The 13,700-nt window shown below is 48.5% G+C and overlaps 1 protein-coding gene across 5 annotated transcripts in view; it reads left to right on the top strand.

The window, feature by feature from the left end:
• CSNK1G1 (casein kinase 1 gamma 1) overlaps positions 1 to 13,700 on the top strand; it is a 107,854-nt gene that overhangs the window by 49,875 nt on the left and 44,279 nt on the right. For all 5 annotated transcript variants that reach the window (XM_032122385.1, XM_032122384.1, XM_032122386.1 and 2 more), the window contains 2 exons: positions 4,284 to 4,324; positions 8,618 to 8,687. In XM_032122385.1, the coding sequence (XP_031978276.1) occupies positions 4,284 to 4,324; positions 8,618 to 8,687 (111 nt within the window). The remainder of the gene's footprint in view (positions 1 to 4,283; positions 4,325 to 8,617; positions 8,688 to 13,700) is intronic.

The raw sequence follows: 13,700 nt of genomic DNA, 5'->3' as shown, positions 1-13,700 counted from the left end.
CTCCCTGGAGCCTTCTCCTCTCCAGCTGAGCACCCCCAGCTCTCCCAGCCTGGCTCCAGAGCAGAGGGGCTCCAGCCCTGGGAGCATCTCCATAGCCTCCTCTGAGCTTGTTCCAGCAGCTCCAGGTCCTTCTGGTTGTTGGGGACCCCAGAGCTGTAGACTGGAGCCTAAATCTTTTTGATCTAATTGAAACATTATCTGGCATTTTCAAAACAGTGTGTTCAGGTGTCAGTTAAAAATGGCAGTGAACACCGTTTTTCACCCTGCCTGAAACTGTAAAAAATGTTAGAAGAGCAGCAAGCCCCAAACCAGCAGAAAAGCTGCTTCTCTGGAGGTTGCCAGGTCAGAGGAGTTCAATTGGAACTGGGAAGGTACTCCCAGAAGTGAGAACCACCCAGCTGCCTCCCACGCTGCAGTTTGAAGCCAGGAGCTCTGCTTCAAAACAAGTAAACCAGCAAAATAAATACTTCAAGGTGATAATACCGTCTGATCCTGGGGCTGTAACTCCAAAATACCAAGTCATGGTGTGACTGGAATAAGGTTAGATGTGGAGGGCAGGGTAGGAGTAGATCCTGGGAAGCACCTACACCAGGAGCTGTTAGCTGGAAACCTGCTCTAGAGGGGACAGCAAGTCAGGCATGTCCCAAGTGCCCGATGATCTGGTGTCTGGGCAGATGCATCACTTTGGATCCTTTGGGGCTTCTCTGCCCTCTCCAGTCCATCCGTACGTTCAGGACATCTCACTGCCAAGGCCTTGAGAAATCCACAGGGGGAAGTTTCCCACGTGAGTGCTGCTGACGTAATGCATCTCTTCTCCTTGGGAATATGGAGTTCATAATTGTCAGTGGAACTACCCAAAACTGAGGCTTGGACTTAACTGCTCCATCAAAAGTGCTGACTCAGTTTGAAGGGCTTTTGCCAGCACAGTCACATCCCCTCGCTGTGCTGCGGATCTTTGGTCGTGCTAAATGAAGGTGCAGCTGCTGCTCAGGGCTTGTTTCAGTGGGCAGGTCACTGTGTCCTGTAAGCCTTTGCTCTTCCACACACCCTGTGCTGCCCAGGAGGAGGAGGAGGGAGAGTAAACCACTGCAGCTTGGACAGTGTGATGGCAAAATCAAGGGGGAGATCTCAGTCTGGAGCAAGCCAGCAGAGAGATTTTTGGGATTTACTTCCCTAGAGCAGCTGGCAAAGCAAGCATCTTGGGCTGCAGCTTTGGGAAAGGTTTGAAGCTCAGAGGCTGGACCCATTTATGTTGAGGATCTCCGAAGGGGATGAACTGGAGGATGAATTGGTTCATTTACCTTCGGCTGCTGGCCTGATGCTAACCCTAGTTATTTAACCGAGGAATTTCATTACCAAAAGTATCTTCTGTCTAGTCCTCAGCCTCATGAAACAGACCATAATAGACTGGATTATGGCTCCACATACGTGGAGGGTGTTGGCCATGTCCTTCCTTGCCTTGGAACAAGTTTGGAAGAGCACTGCTTCCCGAATGCCGTTACCCTGCCTTGGTGGGAGAGCACACGTGTTGATGGAGGATCTGTGGGGCATCATTCCCTGGGTGGAGGTGGATCTCCAAGGCTGTGATGGGGGTCACAGGATCCATAGGGAGTGGAGTTCTCATGCCTCCCTCCTTGGGGTTTTATTTTACTCTTCAAAGCATCTGACTTCCTCAGGGATCTGGCTGGAGCTTCCCTTCCCCAGTGTGCTCAAACTGAGTGTCTCCACCATGTCCTGGGCTGATTCCCCAGCATGGGCAGCAGGGGAGGGGAGGATTATGCCCCTCTGCCTTGCCCTCGTGAGACCCCACCTGCAGAGCCACCTCCAGCCATGGGATCCAACATCAGAAGGACCTGGAGCTGCTGGAGAGAGTCCAGAGGAGACCACAGAGATGCTCTGAGAGCTGGAGCCCCTCTGCTCTGGAGCCAGGCTGGGAGAGCTGGAGGTGCTCACCTGGAGAGGAGAAGGCTCCAGGGAGAGCTCAGAGCCCCTTGCAGGGCCTAAAGGGGCTCCAGGAGAGCTGGAGAGGGACTGGGGACAAGGGCTGGAGGGACAGGGCAAGGGGGAATGGCTTCCCACTGCCAGAATGGAATATTGGGAAGGAATTGTTCCCTGTGAGGGTGCTGAGGCCCTGGCACAGAACAGCTGTGGCTGCCCCTGGCAGTGTCCAAGGCCAGGTTGGATGGGGCTGGAAGCACCCTGGGACAGTGGCAGGTGTCCCTGCCCATGGCAGAGGGTGGAATGAGATGAGCTTTAAGGTCCCTTCCAATCCAAGCCATTCTGGGATTTTGGTAGGAGCCATGTCCTTATCCGAGGAGGGGAAAAGGCAGTTTCAGGGAACAGGATACAGCTGGAGCTGCCAATGGGGCTCATTTGCTGGTAGCTAATACAGAGCAGATAATCCAGGTGCATTTAGGTTTCCTTCCCTTAATGTCTTCAGGTCTTCTCCCCCCTGCTGTTGGCTGGAATCCCAGTCTGTCTCAGAGGGTGGAGGGGTTTATCTGCCACCTGCTTTGCCATGGATTTGGCCTGTGAGCTCTTTCAGTGCTTTCTGGTGTCAGAGGGTTCCTGATGAAACTGCAAAACCTCCTTTCTACCCTTAGTTTCCAGTCTGGGCATAATACTATGTCTTTTTCTAAAGATGGAAAGAAATACATGGAAACCCCGCTGTGTGTCAGGGGTTAATGCTGGGGCTCAGCTTTCAGCTCTGCTGGCAGAAAACACCCCCTCTGAGGATATTTAACCTCACATATAAATTCCCTGTCCTGTGTTACAGACCATCAGCAGGTACCAAAACAGGTTGGAGCTATGACATATTCCATTCCTGAGGGATGTAAAAACAATCTGCTTGGTGCAGACTGGGCCTAGGAACACCCAATCACAGATGTAGAGGCCAGAAGTACCCTGAGTGATACAGTGGGGAAAGCATCAAAAGAGGTTAAATGCAGAAAACACGAGCTGTTATAAAGTATAAATTTCCCCTGATGTTTCAGGATTTAAAGATGACTATGTGTCTTCTCCCATGTTCATAATACCTCTAATTTTATTGAGTCTCCCAGGGCTGTTGTATCCATGTGCTGAGGAGGACATGGCATGTTTTTTAATGCTGCCATGTGGATATGGAAGAGCTGCTCCAGCTCCTGCCTGCTCTGAATGATGTCACTCCCTGTCCTGGGCTTTCTCAAGACCTGGACTGTCCAAGCATCAATATCTGTTACAGGAATTGGAAAATAAATGAGTAAGAGAGCTGAGAAAAGCTGGTGCTACAAATAAGCCCTGATGACTTCCATCCTGGATTGCTCCTGAATTTTGGAGTTGCTCAGTAAAAGCATGACTTGTGCTGTGACACTGATGAGCAGAGGTCAACGCTTCCCTGCATAAATCCATAGGGAGCTTTTGTGGTGGGGGCTTCCCTCCTCCAAGGGGACAGCGGGACTAGAGGACGTCAGGAGGGTGTCAGGATGGTGGGACAGAGAGGGCCCAGGGACTGCCCAAGCATCCTTCCCAATGGTATCTCCTCCAGGAGAGTGTGCTGTCAGGCCTGAGCCATGTGGAGGTGGTGGGGGAGTGATTGCTCCAATTCCCTGGCAGAGGAAGCAGAGGACGTTGAGTGATTCGGTAACGGGCAGTGTCAGAACACAGGGAGAGCTGCTCCGTGACACGGAGCTGTGCATCACTGCCTCGCATCACTGAGGAGGCCCAGGGCTTGCTTCAAACACCAGACAGGCTCCTGGGGAAAAATTCCCCTCCAGTTGTAGCACACGTGGGTCCCAGCTCCGGCTCGGTGCACCAGGAGCTGGATTTGAGCTTGACTAGTGCTCATCTGACACTCCTGCCCTTCGTGCTTCCCAGAGCATGATCAGCCTAGTGAAACTCCCTGTACAGCCCAGCATGAAGTTGCTCAGTGTCCAGCAGATCCAAGACATTTCCAAAAGCAATGACACTCTCAGTCTTCATTTTTTGTTCCCCAGACTTTTTTGGCATGATGTGGGTAACGAAACCTAGTGTGTCTGGGATACCTCCTGTAACACATGGAGTGAAAGTGCTGCCACAAAATACAATTACCTTGTGCTGAGTGGAAGGTGTTACTTGCCTGCCCTGCTAAACTGCTGCAAACTGCTCATTATTCTGATTATTTTCAGGCTTATTCTTTGTTAAAGGCAGGAACTTCAGGGGGAATTGGGAAAACAGCCCTTCGGCATCAGTGTCACTCTTTCTCATTGTGCCTCGAGCTGCAAGTGTTGAATGTGGAACTAAAAGATTTTTTTCTTCTCCCTTTGCAGGTAAAAATCTCTACACCAATGAATATGTAGCGATCAAACTGGTAAGTAAAAGCTTCAGGTGTCCTTAAATGACTTTTACTTCTTGTTAAAAATTCAGACCAAAAGCAGGTTTTTCACTTTGAGCTCAGTGCTGCTCTCACACTCAGCTGGGAATGACTTATTAAAACTAAGATAAGTTCTTAAAAGCACTAAAAGCAGGGAAAGAACCCATCCTTCCACCTGCTGAAGGTTTTTAGTACCTAGAGGGTCTGTAGCTGTTTTAGAGCAGTGAGAGCCTTGTTCTCTGCCCAGGTCCCAGTGAAGGGCACTGGTAGTGGCTTTGCCATCTCCTGCTGCTCCATGGCTCGAGCCTTTCTGTTCAGAACTCCATGAACTTTCCAGTTGTCAGAGTGTTTGGTTAAGAGCATGGCACTGTGCAGCCTGGTGGTCCATGTTTTTGGAGTCAAGAGGCAGAAAAGAGGGTGTTCCTATGGTTGAAATTCCCTGGGCAAGCAGAGCAAAGCTCGGTCTGGTGCGATGCTGAGAGACTGCAGATGCCACAGGCAAAACAAGATGCAATTTGGGGAAGGTCAGTCTTCCCTCTGGCTGCCTTGGGTTGCAGAGAAGATACAGTCTCATCATCTGTGGAATCTGGGGGATGGGGAACTCCCTACCTTGCAGCTCTTCCTCATTTATAAACTCACAGCCTGCTAGTTTGTGTTTAGGCCTTAACTTTTCCTATCTGTAAACTCAGACTTTCATAAGTCCCTTGGGGTTTCAGATTCGATGTCTTCAGTTGATGTGCTGAGTTCTCATGCAAACACTCTTTTAACATGATCCAAACCCTAAAATCTGAAGTTAAAGTTGTGGTGCTAATTTGATACTGCAGCAAACCCTCCGGTTTGTCCAGTCGATGCTGTCTGGCAAAATGACAGGGATCACTCTGGTGACAGAAAATCAGGATGGACTCGGTGCATTAACTGTGATCATGTTCGAGTGCCCCAGATTCCATAACTCTGGCATTCCCCTTATGATGTGTAGTAGATGAAAAATAATTACAGCTTTGCAGGAGGGACTTGTTTTCACACCTGTTGGCAAATGTCAGACAATGTTCCCTAAAGTAAATAAATGAATGCCTGCAGAGGGATTCAGGAACACAGAATCCCAGATGGGTTTGAGTTTCCTGGAAGGGATCTTAAAGCTCATCTCATTTCACCCCCTGCCATGGTGGAACACCAAGGACACCTGCCACTGTCCCAGGCTGCTCCAAGCCCCATCCAGCCTGGCCTTGGGCACTTCCAGGGATCCAGGGCCAGCCACAGCTGCTCTGGGCACCCTGTGCCAGGGCCTGCCCACCCTCACAGGGAACAATTCCTTCCCAAGATCCCATCCATCCCTGCCCTCTGGCAGTAGGAAGCCATTCCCTGTGTCCTGTCCCTCCATGCCTTGTCCCCAGTCCCTCTCCAGCTCTCCTGGAGCCCCTTCAGGCCCTGCAAGGGGCTCTGAGCTCTCCCTGGATCCTTCTCCTCTCCAGGTGAGCACCCCCAGCTCTCCCAGCCTGGTTCCATAGGAGATGCCCTTGATGTGGATCCGCATCAGGAAGAAGAATTGTTGATTTTAGGCCCTAGAAAATGTGCTGTGTACACAGAGGAGGTGTTTTATTGAGGCAGTGATGCTTCTAATTTGCTTCCAAAGATAATCCCACAAAGATGTTGCATTGGAAACTATAAGGAAGTCATAACCCAGGTAAAACACGGCTGTACTAGTCCAAAGGGTGCTTTTTTCTCTCATACAAGTGGCTGCAGTGACACCTCTAAGTAACCTGAAGCTTTTCCATATGGCAGGACTCAATGGCATTGCCTCATGGCTGCCTCAGTCTGACCTGTTTTTCTGGTCACAGTCTTTCTTCCTTTTTCCTGCTATTTTTTTTTCCTGAATAACTGAGTGTTAAAACAGTTACTCTGCAACCCACTCCAGTTTCATTTCCTGTTGTGATCCAGGCTTAAAAATCTCAGGTCCTTCTCGTGTGAAGGGCTGGAATTGCCATCTGAGGGCCATCCAGGTGTCCATATACCTGCTCCGTTTTGGAGAAGTTTAAGGAGGGAACAGTAGGAGTTTCTTGGTCTTCTAATCTTAGACAGAATTCCACAGGAATAAGAATTACTCAGCCTCCTCAGCAGCAAATACACTTCTCTTACATGTGGACTTAACTGCTATTTTCTTTATCCCTCGAATAATTTGTGGATTAGTGGTGGAGTAGCTGCTTTTGATGTACTCACAGGCAGCATTTTCTTCTATCTGCATTGTTGGACCGAGTCAAAGCACTGCTCCAAGTCCTTGAAGTTGTGAGATCGTCTCCCACCACTGCAGCCCTGCTGTCTCAGCTGTTGCTGCCTTCTATCACAACGTTAGAGCTGGAAAATGAGGGAATTGTGTGATGGATACCAAGAGCCCACCAGAAAGTGCTGTGAAATTCCATGCTAACGCCTCATGGTTTCTTTTTGGGACTGAGGCTACACCGTAGAAAACTGCTGGCAGTGGAGATTGGTCCCTGTGTTGATTTGTGTGGTGTCACCATGTAGCTCCTGGTCCTGCTCTTCAGCTGACTTACTTGGTCAGGGGCATCTGGTTTATTCTTCTGGGGGTTTTCAAAGCCCCATTGCCCACAGGAAGAATTTCTTCCCTGGGAGAAGCCACCCAGCTGCAGTCAGAGCACAGGTACCAGGCCATCCCCTCGCAGCAGTGATGATACCGTTGGCTCCAGCTGTGGATTTGCTCCGTTGGGCAGTAGCAATTCAGTTATTTTTGCTACAAACACAACATCTGCCATCATCCCTAAGCCCTTGGCCTACAGGACAACCATCTGTGCTGGTATGATCTTCTCAGAAGCTGCCATGACTCTGGCAAGTGTCCAGAGCTCCGGCTCCAGCAGCTCCTGATGCAGAAGTGGCTCAGGGCTACCTCCCCTGATCCCACAAGCACCATCATGTCCTGCTGCATCAATCCTTCCCCTTTAAATGTTTGGATAAATAAACTGCTCCCTGAACAGGCTGAGTTCCTGTTGCCCTGAGTCTCTGTGCTCTGCAGGTATCTGTAGACTCTCCCTCAAGCCATGAGCAACAATTACCTTAATTTAAATGTGACTTATAGAGCAAACTTGTTTGTGTGTTGCTTTGTATTTGCCTTCGGTGCAGGTTCAGTTTGGCCTCCAGAAAATTTTTTCTCATTGTTTGCTGAGTATTTGGTCATATTGGTCTTCTGGAGCTTTAAAACATTGGGAATTTGGTGATCTTGGAGGCCTTTTCCTACCTCAATGATTCTGTGATTAAGTTGAGAAGTAACCAGGAGCACTTGTTCCCCTTGCTGGGAAATGGATGGGATGACTTGAGCTGGTGAGGAACAGCTCAGCTGCAAGTCAAATTGCCTGAATTCCCGTACAGAATTCCTTCTCCACAGTTAAAAAGGAGCCTTGACTGTGGAGTTCACACCCAGTGTGGACATCAGTCTTACAGTGCAGACTAGAGGTCATCGAAAACAGAGGCCAGTATTAACTTCTATCTCCAGGCTGCCTGGGCAGGCTGTGAACCCACATCCATGCCCATCCCAAGTGCACAGTTTCATTGCAAATGTAATTACTCCAGTCTCTTAATCCTCTCCATATTAACTTTGTATTTTTAGAAGCTCTGTAATCTTGCACGTTAATGCCTTGATGGATCGTTGGCATTAAGTCTTGTGTGTAAAGCGCGCCTGAGGAACAGTTGACAAATGGGATGGTTTGGGTGCATTGCAGACTTACCCATTTTATTTTTTTGTGTGTTTTGTGGATAAAATAGAATATTCTTGAGTGCTTCAAAATGTTTGAGTGACACCTGCCACAAGAAGGGAGAGACTTCTTCTTTTTTCCCAGCTGTCTGGCTTCACTCTGGTGCTCGCTGTGAGCGACTGTGGTCTGATCTAAAACACACTTGTATGACTCAACATTTTTCAAAAATACAGGCTGGAGACCAACAAAAACCCTGTGGGTAATCACAGTGCCCACAGAGTGAACTTGGGGCTTGAGCTTTCAAAACCTTGACTTCCCTCTGCCAATGTCCAGGGTCATTCTTCAAGGACCAGGAGCTTTGTGGAATGATTCTTGAATTTCACTGCAATGAGGGAGCTTTGTATTTAAATGAGGAGGTTATTTCTCCTCCAGAGAGTAAATCTTACTGCTTTTTTAAATGACTTTTTTAAAAGTGAAGTCTGTTGTTAGAATTTCAGTCTGGGGTGTTTTCAATATGCATAAATCTTCAAGTATAGGATGGAACTTCTTTCAGTCAAACTGATTTTAACCAATTTATTTATTTCTGTTCTAGGAACCAATTAAATCCCGGGCACCACAGCTTCATTTAGAATACAGATTTTATAAACAACTTGGAAGTGCAGGTGAGTAAACCCACCTTTAACTTGTCAAAAGTTTGGGATTTCTTTATTAAATCAAACAACACCATAGTATTTGTTCTGTAACTCTGACTTGAACTTAGGGATCTGGGCCAATTCCTTTTAGCCTCACACAAGTTTTGGAAGAGATTTGGTGAGAATGAGATCGTAGTGATGATATTGGGTAATTATGTGGACCTAAACCCTTGAGTTCTTGAGGATTTGCTGATAAGGAAATACCCCTGTAAGTGTTTGTAAAACATAGGAATCGTCCGGGAGGGGAACGTTATTTGTGTATAGAACAACACAGCTTAAGCAGGTGATCTGAAGTCTTTAAACCTAGGAAATTGTTCTCATTTTTACTTGTTAAATCATAAGAGTGTCCAAAAGCCCCTGGGCTCCTCTGTGCAACCATGGTCTACAGCAAACAGGAGAAAAATAGAGCAGGATCAGCCAAAGGTGGAATTTTTTATACATTTTTTTCTGGCACTCTCTGATTTCCCTGATACAGAGCTGGAGTTGTGTCTAACAGTGTTTGGATTTTTCTTCCCTGAATTTATGGTTGTTTTTTAAACCTGAAGAGCCTTTTAGCACATGCTGTTTCCCATGCCAAGGATTTCCACAGCCTCGTACAGGGTGTTCCACTGCTCAAGGAAGTCTCTGTGAAGCAACAACATCTCTGCTCCTTCTGTGCCTTGATCATGTATTGACTTCGGGTTTTGACAAATTTCTTACATGACTGTAGTTTTTTTACACTTCTGATTTTATTTTTCCTGTTTTCCCTGAATGGACCCAGCTTCCAATTGCAGAGGATGTCTGATGGACACCCAGAAATACTTTGGTAATAATATATTACCAAAACACTAAGTTGAACTTCCTGCTGGAGTTCTGTTGGTGCTTGTGATTTCTGGGATACCCCAGCCCACATGTCTTGTGACACATGAATGAATCCCAGTCTGCTTTTTCTACACCACTTGGGTTCCTTCCACTCTTTAAAGATGTTATTAAGGAATTATAAAACTGATCAAAATTTGAAGGAATGGCTTTATTTTGGTTAGATGAAATATTTTGAGGTTTTCTCCTGTTCCTAAGAATTTAAGCTTTCCATCCTGTAATACTTAACCACTCAGAGCATTCATGGAATCATGGACTGGTTTGGGTGGGAAGGACCTTAAAGCCCATCTCATTTCACCCTCTGCATGGACAGGGACACCTTCCACTGTCCCAGGCTTCTCCAAGCCCCAATGTCCAGCCTGGCCTTGGGCACTGCCAGGGATCCAGGGGCAGCCACAGCTGCTCTGGGCACCCTGTGCCAGGGCCTCCCCACTCTCCCAGGGAGGAATTCCTTCCTAGTCTCTAATTTACTGTCTCGGAGCATTTGTCAAGGGACTGTTGAGAAGCTGCCTGAACAACCTGACTCTGTTTCTCTCTCTGTGTGGTCCCACGGGTGCCGCACACCCAGCTCTGAGGAGCTGTTGGATGCCATTAGAAGCTCTTGTGCTGCAGTTTGCTAGAACAATTGGAAATCGGCCAAGACTCGAGTGGAGGATGTGAACTACAGTTCTGGTCTCACCATGAAACCTGGAATCTGAACAAAACAAATTTTGGTGGAGTCAGCCTGCCAGGAGCAGGGAGGCTTGACTTGGTGCCTGCACCAGCAATTAGGGGAAGAGTGTCTGGCTGGGAAAACAGATCAGAACTAAGTGAGTGCCAGCTTTGGGGAAATAGAGGGGTCTGTTCGCAGTGATGTTGCTAGTGCCAGGCTCCCCTTAATGGTCCTTGCTCTGAAACTGCTCAAACAGCCAGGCTTGAACTTCCAGTAGAGATGTCTGGTTACTTGGAATTGTCGTACGCTTGCCAAACCAAGACTAGAGGTGTCCGAACCCATGGTGTGCATGACTCAGAGAGAACAACAGTAGCGTTGCATGTGACATTCTGCTCAATAAATTAGCCAATTAATCCTGCCAAATGACGTGGCTGGCTGAAGCTCCCACCGTTAGCTGAAGGAGGGAGAGCAGAGGGAGCCTGGCGGTGACGCCGCGGGAGCCGCCTCGTCCCCTCGGCAGCGCGGCGGCCGCGTTCAGCTGCGTGTGCAGCCAGATGGTCCCAGTGAGCTCTGAGACGTCAAAGTTGTGATCACCGGCAGCTTTGGGAGAGAAATGGGGTTTTTTTTCCTAATAAGAAGAGTTTTAATGGTGATTTCCTTCTTGGATGTTCAGAATAAACATTTTTAAATGTATTACTCTTTGGTAGTAGTCAGAGGAAAACTTTGGCTGGAAGGGAGCAACCTACTTGGCCAGTGCCTGAAGGATGTATGCAGGTATCAATACCTGCTTCACTTGTCATCATCAAAAACTAGTGAAAATAGTATTTTTTTTCCTTTTTCTAAGCTATTTAGTCAAGTTTTGCATTTCCCTTGGTGCAGTTGGACAGAGTAGCAAATAGCTATAGTAGTAATTCAGAAGCTGAATCCTGAGATGAGCTTCCATGTGAGATGTTTCCACATGAACAGAGGATGCGGTAACTGCCTCTTCCTTTCACAGTGACTCTGTGGCTCCCTGTGCCACGTGCTCCATCAGCTTTGATGTTCCAAGACTTTCTGACAGGGCACTGAAGTTGCATCTGTTCCCTCCCAGCAGCACCAGTTTCTCTGCCTGCCACGTGGCTCCGATGAGGATCCCTAGTCACCTTGGATTAGCCAAGGAACAGACTGGATTTCATATGTCTCAGACATCCTAAGATGCTTCACACTAGATTAAGTGGTGGAGCAGGGAGAAGTTTGTCAAAGGGATCGAAACTGTAGGAATGTGGCTCTTCTTGGTCCTTCTCAGAACAGCTCAATACTGGTGGATGGATCCAGTGGATTCAGAGAAAGTCCTGGGTCAGGAGTAACCAACTAACAGACGTCTCTGATGTGCTGCTTTGGATATTTGATGCTGTCTCTGATGTTTTAGTGCCTCCCTGTTTTAGGGAAACTAACAGCTGCCCTGTAATTCCCTTCCTCTTCCTCTAACTGGAGGAATGTTTGCGCACAGAAACAGATTTTTGTGATTCTTCCTTGAACTTTTCTCCCCCCAGAAGTCAAGCAAGGCCCTGCTGCACACTGACCATCTGCTGGCTTCTTCTTTCTCGCTGTGGAATTAAATATTTAATAACCTAAAATAGTGTCTGAGTGCTTTACCTTCGTGTGAGCAGCAAAACAAAACAGCAAAGCGTGGGCATGGAGTCAGAGACCTGATGGTCAGTCCGTAGGGTGTCTCAGGAAAGGACATCTTTCCTTTAGGAAATGTAATTCCTTCAGGTTTTAGGTAGTCTGGGATATGATCCATTTGCTCCCCGAGGTAACTGAAGCAGTTTTAACAATCTCTGTGCAAACTAGTTGCGTTGCTCTCATCAGTCCTCTAATGCCAGTGTTGTACTGAACCGTTTCATAGTTGTTCTTTGTCCTAAAATCCACAGGAGCTTGCCACCAGCATCCTGACTGGAGTCGTCCTGGGCTATGCCCGGGATCTCACTTTACTGGTGGTGGCACAGTCAGTCCTGGTGGCAGCACCTACCTGAGCATGAACATGAGCAGCACAGTCCAAGTGTGGTAGTTGTTCCCCAAAATTAGGCTCTTGCTCTATGATCCTCCTTGAGGATTGGCTGTTCCAGGTATTCCCTCCTCCCCAAGGCTGGTTCCTCAGTTCTTGGGCTTCTCCTTGCTCTGAGGCTTTGTACAGCTGCTTGAATCCGCTGCTTCCATACCTTGGGGACAAGAGGAGCTCCCCCTCTGACTTGACCCAATGCTTTTGCATCTCCAAGTGCTGCCAGAAGCAGTTCAAGTCTCCGACGTGTTTCCAGTATTGGATAGGTCACTTGAACGTGTCATTTGTCCCCTGTACTTGAAGTTTGTGGAATAAACTGAGTTATTTGTCCATGGTCAAACAGACTGCTCCTGGCTCCTGGAATGGTTCCACTTCCTGGGCAGTTACCAAAGGACAAAGCTTTGACTTTGCTTGAACTGCCCCCTGCTCACCCAGCAGCATCCCAGGATGCTCCTGCTTGGTTTGGGATGAATAAAAGCAACTGCTTTTCCCACGGCTTGCAGGAGTCCTGCAGCAGCTGGGTCCTGCTGGTGGCACACCAAGGTCTCAGTGATTCCATTGGCTCTGTCCTGTGGGCTCTGTTTGCTTGTGGATAACAGGAATGGTCTTTCTGTTTTAAGGCTGATTCCAGGTTAGAAAAATCTAATCTTCTCTTCAGGAACAAGTCCAGAGGAGGTCATGGAGATGCTGCCAGGGCTGGAGCCCCTCTGCTCTGGAGCCAGGCTGGAAGAGCTGGGGGTGCTCACCTGGAGAGGAGAAGGCTCCAGGGAGAGCTCAGAGCCCCTTGCAGGGCCTGAAGGGGCTCCAGGAGAGCTGGAGAGGGACTGGGGACAAGGCATGGAGGGACAGGACACAGGGAATGGCTTCCTACTGCCAGAGGGCAGGGATGGATGAGATATTGGGAAGGAATTCCTGGCTGTGAGGGTGGGGAGGCCCTGGCACAGGGTGCCCCGTTCCTAGAAGTGTCCAAGGCCAGGTTGGACGGGTCTAGTGAAAGGTGTCCCTGCCCATGGCAGGGGATGAAATGAGGTGGACTTTAAGGTCCCTTCCAACCCAAACCATTCTGGGATTTGTTACCACATTTCAAAGCACCTCTGGCATCTCTCCCTGCTGAGGCCATGTGTAGTGCCTTCCCTGTGAGCATCACCTCTGGAAGGTAAAATGGAGCACTGCGTGCTTCCGGCTTTCTTTTGGCTGCATGGAGCTGATGCTCAAGTTTCCACATAGTGACAGCTTCTGCCTGTGCACATCGTGTGCAGAAGTCATGCATTTTTGATTCAGTAGTAGTTTATTTTTATATCAGCTGGCAGATGAGTCACACCTGCCCCCACCCTTCGCAGTCCCACCTTGGCACATGTGATTCATTCGGACACGTGGCACCGCGCGTTCAGTTCTGTGCCGTGCCTCTGTAGCCAGTGGTCATCCCCAGCAC

Source organism: Corvus moneduloides, chromosome 13 (genome assembly GCF_009650955.1).
Source record: "Corvus moneduloides isolate bCorMon1 chromosome 13, bCorMon1.pri, whole genome shotgun sequence".
NCBI classification, from domain to species: Eukaryota; Metazoa; Chordata; class Aves; order Passeriformes; family Corvidae; genus Corvus; species Corvus moneduloides.
The sequence above is the reverse complement of the archived record's forward strand: the minus strand, read 5'-3'. Positions and strand labels throughout refer to the sequence as shown.